The sequence below is a fragment of the Parathielavia appendiculata genome (genome assembly GCF_033297405.1).
Source record: "Parathielavia appendiculata strain CBS 731.68 unplaced genomic scaffold N657scaffold_23, whole genome shotgun sequence".
Taxonomy (NCBI): Eukaryota; Fungi; Ascomycota; class Sordariomycetes; order Sordariales; family Chaetomiaceae; genus Parathielavia; species Parathielavia appendiculata.
This window is the reverse complement of record NW_026944242.1, coordinates 10,634-18,277: the sequence shown is the minus strand read 5'-3', so window position 1 is coordinate 18,277 and position 7,644 is coordinate 10,634. Positions and strand designations below refer to the sequence as shown.

Below are 7,644 nucleotides of genomic sequence, written 5' to 3'. Positions count from 1 at the left end.
AGGGGAGCTCCACTAACACTACACAGCCTCAACCAGCAGATCCCGCTTTAGCTGCTGAAGATAGGACGCTGAACACTTGGAGAATGCAGCCTCCAAGTCGATCTGCTAAACTAAGTCAAGAGGCAACAGGTGGTGTGAGAAAAGGGGAGAGAGTAGAGGGCTTGTACGAGTTGATGGTTGAGCGTCAACGAATGGGATGTAGTTAGCGTGCCAAGGCCCTTTAGGCTTCGCGCCTCCGGGCGAAATAAATTCCATCCATCCATCCACCGCTCGGCGTCAGCCGCTCAACGGGGAGAAAGAGGTACAGCGCTACCAGCCTCCAGAAATGCGAAAAAGCCGCTCATGGTCTTGTCAGCTTAGCACGGTTCTCTATGCCGGCGCAATGTGCCGCCCCAGCCTCTTATTCACCATTTCCGCTGACCATTCCCGCCAATCCGTCAGACCTTCGCAGTCCTGTCAAGCATGGCGGAAGAACAGAATGGAGGCGGCTTCGGTTCCTACTACGAACGATCCCGACAAGGCGAAGACGAGTGAGGACGGCAACGGCGTCTGCCACTGCACTGGAAGCTTGTCCTCTGGCTCCGCGCGGACAACTATTTGAGCCTATTGTCCCTTATTCCATTTGGTTGTAGGCTGCTTAAAGGCATCATCGGTTCTGAATACCGATGTGTCGAGGATCGGAAGCACAGATTGGGAGGGTTAATGGGGGCCGTCCTTTTCACGTGTTTCCCGGGCCTGAGCGGCCTGTCGCAAGTCGATAAACGCGGGCCGGCGGCAGATCTTCGGTGTCTGGGCGAGCCCAGGCCAACGCCATTACGGCGGCCCCCGCCCGTTGAAGCGCTTGTCGAGGTACGCTGCTTACGCTCCGTCGCCACCGGAGCCGGTCCCAGGCCGTCCCGGTCCCGGACCCCCGCGCCGACGGCTGAGATGTTTTCAATTTGGAATTTTTGGGGTAACCAGAGTGAATTGCTCCAAAGAGGATTTCCAGACTATAACAAATCATTCTGACTGATAGACTGCATGGCGAGACAGTTTGGCGAAGTGCATAGCAGATGAAACTTTAGCATGCCGGTCCGAGCTGCTCACTGATGGTCTCAAGCCACTTGGCAGAGCATCACCGAAACGCATCGAAACGCGCTCGACTACGGATTTCAGTTCCTCCGTGAAGTCGTCTTTCCCTTGCTTCTGCAAACCGCGCTTCCTCTTCCGACCTTGGCCGTTTGGGCTGATCAAGCCGAGAGGTTGGCGGCCGCGAAACTCTGCCCGCTCAAAATCGATAACCATTAGAGTCCCTCTGACTTCGTCGTATAACATGTTGCGAAGTTCTGCATCGACATGGAGGACCTGCAGCCGATGAAGTTCGGAATACGCCTTCGTTGCCAGATCTATGGCGACTGTCTTGTTGATTCCGTCGATGCACTTGGACAGGGGCTGCCCAGCCCAGCTAAGTAGCAGGAAGTGCTCAAACTCACGGCCATCAAAGTAGTATGGCAGAACCAAATCTATCAGGCCAAGGCACACAGGGACGTGGTTTCCCTGCATATGGTGCAACTGGTCGTAAATGTTCTTCTCATATGATAGACGCCCGAGGTGTCCGGTCTCTACGCCTTTGGCGACAAGCGTATATCCGTAAGCCGACAGTCGAATCTTGAACAGCGACCCGACAGAACCAGACAAGTACAACGGGGTAGAATCCGCATCAGGCCCGCGGTCTTTAGCCAGCTGAGCTCGAAGGGAATGCAGGAACTCCACCTGGCTGATGTGTCTTGATCCGTGTCTACCAGCGTTAGGGCAGGCCTGGTCTATTGGTCCCCCAGATACCACCCCAAGGAGGCATTGATGCGTGCAGTACGGATGGTCTTGTACTCTTTGTTGTATCGCCCCGTCCTGCTGCCCTCCTCCTCTGCCACGCCGGCCTCGTCTGTTGCCGGAACTGGTGCCAGACGCCGCAGCCAGCCTTCCCGGGCGACTGAGCCGCTCCACACTGGGAGAAGGAGGGGTATCCTCTTCGTCATCATCATCTCGAGAATGGACTTTGTTGTTGTCCATCTGGGCGCAGCGCGAACGGGTCCGAATCGGCGAGCGTGTGAAGCCGTCCCAACGCTGGGGTTTGTATAGGGAAACGCGGCGTTGGTCATTGCGACCGATGGGGGGATTTTGCTCAGCACGTCGTCGTACTCTACGGCCCAGGTATCAAGGTCCGCAGCAGCGTCGTGCCAAGACAACGGAGGAGGCGACGCACGGAGAGCTTGGACGACAAAGGCGAAGACTTGTGCGACGGCCGTACGGTGAAGCCTGTTCTCGTCGTGATCAAGAACGTCTTGATTCGGCACGCACACGTAGTAGTAGACCATGGTCGGGTCATCCGGGATGTGCAAAAAGACGAAGGCCTGCCCTGTACAGACGTAGCTGTACTGAATGCCCCTCCCGACCATGTAGGAGAAGAGTTGGGTGACGACGGCAGTAGCAAGCGCCTTCGCTGCGAATGCGAAGCCATCGCCGTCCCTGTTAATCACGTCTCGCTCCGGTTGGATTTCGGGCACCAGGCCCGTGACCAACTCGTCCTGGCTCAGCTTGTGTGGCGCCTTGTACTCTATTGCTGTCGCCGGGATGTTTGCGCCATCCGATGTTCTGTATATGCAGAACTGGTCCGCCCGATTGCCCTTGCCCTTTCCTTTCGCAACACGGCGGCGTTTGCGGACCGCTGCAGGCGGTGCGAGCGCAGCTTCCCCTGCACTACTCCCGGAGATGGGCGCGGGTTCCGGAGGTACGGAGAGACTGCCATCGACGGTGCCGAGATTTGTGTGACTCTCAAACGTCACGGTTCCACGCAGGCCAATGCTGGCTCGAAGCACCGGGTTCTCGTATACCGCATCAACCAGCTTTTGCACCGCATTCTCCACGGTGTCGCGCTCGTAGTACCGGAGGCCGTGTTCGCTGCTGATGGGTGTAATGAGAGACTGCACATAGTCCAGCTGGTGTGTGTTGGGATGGGAACGTATGTCGGGAGGCGAAGGACGGCTCGAACATTCGATTCCAGATTTCCTCCTGCCTTGCGGGAAAGTCATCCCATGGAAGGATCCGCCGGGGGTACACCCGACCGGCAGGGTTGGTGGTGTCGCCCTGTGTGGTCAAGGAACGGTCGGTGACTACCTTGATGGCAAGACTGAGAGTGTGACAAGCCTCAAGATAAGGCTCCAGTCGTAGTGGCTGTAAATTTTCCGCGATCTCTTCTGCTTTTTCTCGTCGGCGTTGCTCCTCCTCGCGTCGGTGTTGCTCCTGCGACGCACGGTTCTCGGCTTCTTCGCGTCGGCGTCGCTCTTCTTCAAGCGCTTGCCGCAACCTTGCAATTTCGTCTTCCATCGTATCCGCGTGAAGAAGCCCTGCGGTGTGGGCAGTGGTGATGCGATTTGTGTTGGTTTGGGATTTTGGGCGATGCTGCCCGGCGGGGCTAGCTCTTGTCGTGGATGGATGGATGGAATTTATTCCGCCCGGAGACACGAAGCCTAAAGGGCCTTGGCACGCTAACTACATCCAATTCGTTGACGTTTGGTCAACAACTCGTACTAGCCCTCTACTCTTTCCCCTTCCTCACGCCACTAACTGTTGCCTCTTGACCTGGTTTTCGGCAGATCGACTTGGAGGCTGCGTTCTCCAAGTGTTCAGCGTCCTATCTTCAGCAGCTAAAGCGGGATCTGCTGGCTGAGGCTGTGTAGTGTTAGTGGAGTTCCGCTACTGTGATTGTCCCAATCTTCGTTGTTCCTCGTCAAGATCCAATCTCCCTGTCGCCATTGCGTACTTGATCGTTGCCCGGACTGCTTTCATGTCTGGTGACCACATCTTTGGATCCGATGGTGCTTTCCCTCCCAGGTAGAATGAGAGGCTCCCTCGCCTTGCCACTGTGCATTGCAACATGTCCTCCCTCAGAGCTTCCCATCTCACGCATCGCAATAGAAAATGTTCCACGGTTTCCCTCGCTCGGCCGCAAGGACAAAGGTCCGACTCGACCGCTCCGATTCGGCTTAGAAAGCCGTTCAGCCTCGCCATTCCAGTTCGGAGTTGTGCCAAGATACAGGCCTCTTTTCGTTTCAACTTGTCGTAGAGATCGCGAGTGTGCTTGCCAGGAAGTGCTACGTCCAGATCCTTTGAGAATTTGCCTACGCCTTCCGGGAGAGCTCTCCCCTGTCGTTGTTTGACCAATGCCAGCCTGATTGCGGTGGACTTGGCTTGGGGCATTTGGAGGTTGGGTATCTGTCCTTGCCTCGTTGTCCTTTGCGCTGCCGCCTTGGCCTCTAGGCCCAAAGTAAAGTTGGCTTCCGCTGGGATCCACAGGAAATCGACCGAGTTCCCTCTTTCTTGGTGCAGTTTAGCCAACTTGTAAATTTGCCGTATAGTGCCTTGGCCAGACTGTTGTCGCGGTTGCCTAATTGCTGCTAGCGCTGACTGGTTCCTGGTGACGATGGTGATGTGCCTATGGCAGGCGTTGGCCGGAATCCTCTCCAAGGCCATTGCGATGGCTGCTAGTTCTGCTGTGTATGGGTTTTGCTCCTCCCTCGTGCCAAGGGTTACAGCAAATCTTGTCACGGTCTCGCTGGTCCTGTTGAAGAGAGTGTCTCGTGCGATGCCACCAACACCGACAATGCCTTTCTTCACGGATGAGCTTGTTGCAATCACGATGCCCATGGCTCCGTTGGCCATCTTGGTCGCCTTCTCTCGGTCAACCTCGATCGTCGGCTGTAGGCGAGGTGCCCAGAGAGCGATGGCGTATTCTTGGATTGTTTCCATTTGATCGACTTTTACACCTTCCGCGATACTGGCGATCTTCTGAAGCGGGGAGACGAATCGTGTTGTTGTCCGGATTTTCTTCCAAGTTAGGGGATGAGTCCCAGACAATGTCTGAATGTTGATCCATAGTCTGGCTGCCGCCCGGGTGTGTCGTTCTTGTATGGAGAGAATGCTCGCTTCGGCTTCTGCTACAGCCGTAGCCACGGTCCGAAAGGCTCCTGTGATTGCTAGGGCGCCGATCTTCTGGGCCCTGTTCAGCCAGCTTAGCGCCTTTCCCCTACACGCATGCATCCAGACGCTGACCGCGTAGTCCATGACGGGAGCCACTGTCGCTACAAACAATTGTCTTGCTGTTCGCGGGGAAAGCATCTTCAGCCTCCTCAGGGCCAGAACGGCTGTGAGACTCTTGGTTGCCGTTTTGGCAATGTGCTTTTTGTAACGGAGTTCGCAGTCCATTGTTACCCCCAGGATCTTTGCGCTCTTCTTTGGTTTGATTGTGTCCCCTCTGACTGTGAACGGCGTTTCGGAGGATCGCTCCTTGTTCCTTGTGAAGTGTACAATGGCCGTCTTTTCGCTCTCGAACTGGGCGCCGCTTCGTCTTTCCCAATCCAGGGCCCTGTCTATGATGGCTTGGATGCCTGAGCGGTTCGCCTCTGCTGTTGGGCCTAAACCCAGGCCGTGTAGTCGTCAACAAAAGCAATTGAGCCTCCGTTCGCGTTAATTTTGTGCGGTACCAGGTCTGCATTGAAGAAGAGGAACAATATCGGGGACAGCGGTGATCCTTGTGGCAAACCCGCTTGGGGCAACTCTTGCCGTTCAGACGTGAACCCGTTCACCACGATGGTTGCTGTGCGCCGAGAGCAAAAGGCATCAATCCACCTAACCAGAGCCTCTGGTATACCTCTTGCCCTGAGCCTCTGGAGCAGCCTGTCCTTATGCCCGTGCCAGCGGTTGGCTGTACCTTGGTGGGCTGCCGGAACGGGAACACGAAATCGGGACGGGAACGTGTAAGTGAATGAACCCTAACCCTAAGCGGCAATTAAAACCTGTAACTAACGTAAGCGGGCCGAGCCCAGTGCAGGCTCGCGTAGGCGTTGGCATTGATGCTGTTGCCATAGGGCGACTAAGCGACGGCTGTCGCGCGGTATCAACAACAGCTCGCGAGCCATTGTAAATAGTTCAGTTCACGTATCAGTGTCTTCTTGCTTCATTGAGTATATTGGATGAATCATCTAACCAACGTAGGTAGTCATTGTAAGTTCCACGCAACTGTGCCATGGTCATCCCGACTTGGTATGCTCCAAAGAGCCATCCGCAGCCCGCGTACCGTAGCCGACGACCGCTTGAGCCGGCTACCGGCACATCCGACCGGCCATGCCGGGACGCCGGCAATGGCTCGGCCGCCTGGCTGGCTCAGCCCGGTTGTCGGCATGGCTTCGTTGCCTGCCCACACTTACACTTTACTGCGCCATACCTCCGCCGTAACTTACCTCCCCCGAGAAACTGAACACCTCACTGGCGATGCGAGTCACATAGGAGATATAATAGCGTGTTGAAAATGTTGACATCTAACATGTATAAGCATAATTATGTACTTAGTCTACGACCGTCCTGTCGTCCAGCCTCAAGACCCAGCCACCAGATCCTCCCCGCTTAGCCATGGCAGCGGCCCCGGTGACGCCGCGGCCGCTTGAGCGCTTCTGGCGTTTGAAGGTCTGAGAGCATCGCAGCAGTGTGGACAGCACTAGCTGGCTGCCGCGGAGCGAGAAGCGCGGGGTCGACATTGCCCAGAAACTCAGGGTCCAGGGCCGCACTTGAGCCCATAGGTTTCTTCGTGAAATGGCTGGTTTGCTGCTCGTTGACAGTCGATGCGCAGATGATCACGTCCTCGCACGGGTCGCTGTCGGCATCGTAAATCGCAACGGGGGAGAGCTCCTTCTTGTACGCCACTCTGTGCCTGGCGGCCCGCTTGCTGTTGGAGGGTGGAGCCGGGCACTCCCGTTCGCCGTCGCTCTCTGTGCGCCTGGCGGCTGGAGCGGGACACTTTCCGTCGCCGTCGCCCTTCGTGCGCTTGGCGGCAGGCGCGGGACACGTTCCGTCACCGTCGTCGTCCCTCTTGCGCTTCCCTCCGACAGCATTTGGCACCGCCTGTCCCGAAGGGTGCTTTTCCACGGCATGCCGGAGGAGCTCCGGAAACCCATCGATTCTTAGCACCTTCACTGCCGGTATTGTAGAAGCGACGCATGCGGCGCACTCCAGAGGCTTCCCCGAATTGTCGCTGTGCTGGGCAGTGAAATGTCTCTGGAAGCCTGACCCTGGAGCGCAGAGATGCCCGCAGAGAAGGCACGGCTCTACGCCAGGAAGAAACCAGCTGTGGGCCGCCCGAGCGTGCGTCACCCAGCCCCAAATGCTCATCGGCTTAACGTCAACGAGGCCCTCACGGGTGCAGGCGTAACAGGTGACTGAAAGGCCCTTGCGATACCGAGGAATTTCGACCCGGTTCATGTGGGCGAGGAGGGTAGTCGTAGACGCCATGGGTGCCTCGCATAGAAGACAGGCCAACGGCGAGTTTGATGGGCGGTCCCGACGGCTGGCCCCTGGATTGACCCTTGGTGTATGGATCGGGCCATGGGTATGCTCGAGGCAGGGTTCTGCATCTATCTACCTAAGTAGATTTCGAATCTACTAGTGGATAGAAAGCAGTGCTTTCAATCCACTCTATGCTGACTGTTGCCAAGCTTCTATCCACTCTACCCGAACCTCATCTACGTAGATTCAAAGTGGGTAGATTGCCAAGTGATTACTAATATCTGGGCACTTTAACAGAGTACCTCGCACAGCCTTTTCGAGGCTGCCCCA

General features: G+C 56.5%; 2 protein-coding genes across 2 annotated transcripts; both read right to left on the bottom strand.

Moving 5' to 3' along the window:
- Nucleotides 1-238: 238 nt before the first annotated feature.
- N657DRAFT_666476 (uncharacterized protein) lies at nt 239-3,441 on the bottom strand. Its single transcript, XM_062795340.1, has 5 exons — nt 2,999-3,441; nt 2,145-2,937; nt 1,498-2,103; nt 1,087-1,467; nt 239-603 (listed from the first exon to the last, which is right to left on the bottom strand). The coding sequence occupies exons 1-5, from the start codon at nt 3,361-3,363 to the stop codon at nt 457-459; spliced, it is 2,292 nt and encodes a 763-aa protein (XP_062643463.1). The 5' UTR covers nt 3,364-3,441; the 3' UTR covers nt 239-456.
- A 3,048-nt stretch (nt 3,442-6,489) lies between these two features.
- On the bottom strand, nt 6,490-6,981 carry N657DRAFT_556128 (uncharacterized protein; the record flags this gene model as incomplete). The annotated part of the gene is made up of 1 exon (XM_062787938.1): nt 6,490-6,981. A coding segment is annotated over one exon (492 nt), but the record flags the coding sequence as incomplete, so codon positions are not given.
- Nucleotides 6,982-7,644: the final 663 nt, after the last annotated feature.

Bases quoted from the DNA above. Each gene is read 5' to 3' on its own strand.
- N657DRAFT_666476 (XM_062795340.1), bottom strand. From the start codon at position 3,363: ATGGAAGACGAAATTGCAAGGTTGCGGCAAGCGCTTGAAGAAGAGCGA. The intron at 2,938-2,998 runs GTTCCCATCCCA...ACCCATCAGCAG, and splicing joins TCCTTCGCCTCCCGACATAC to CGAACACGGCCTCCGGTACT. The intron at 604-1,086 runs GTGAGCAGCTCG...AAGGGACAATAG, and splicing joins CAAGTGGCTTGAGACCATCA to GCTCAAATAGTTGTCCGCGC.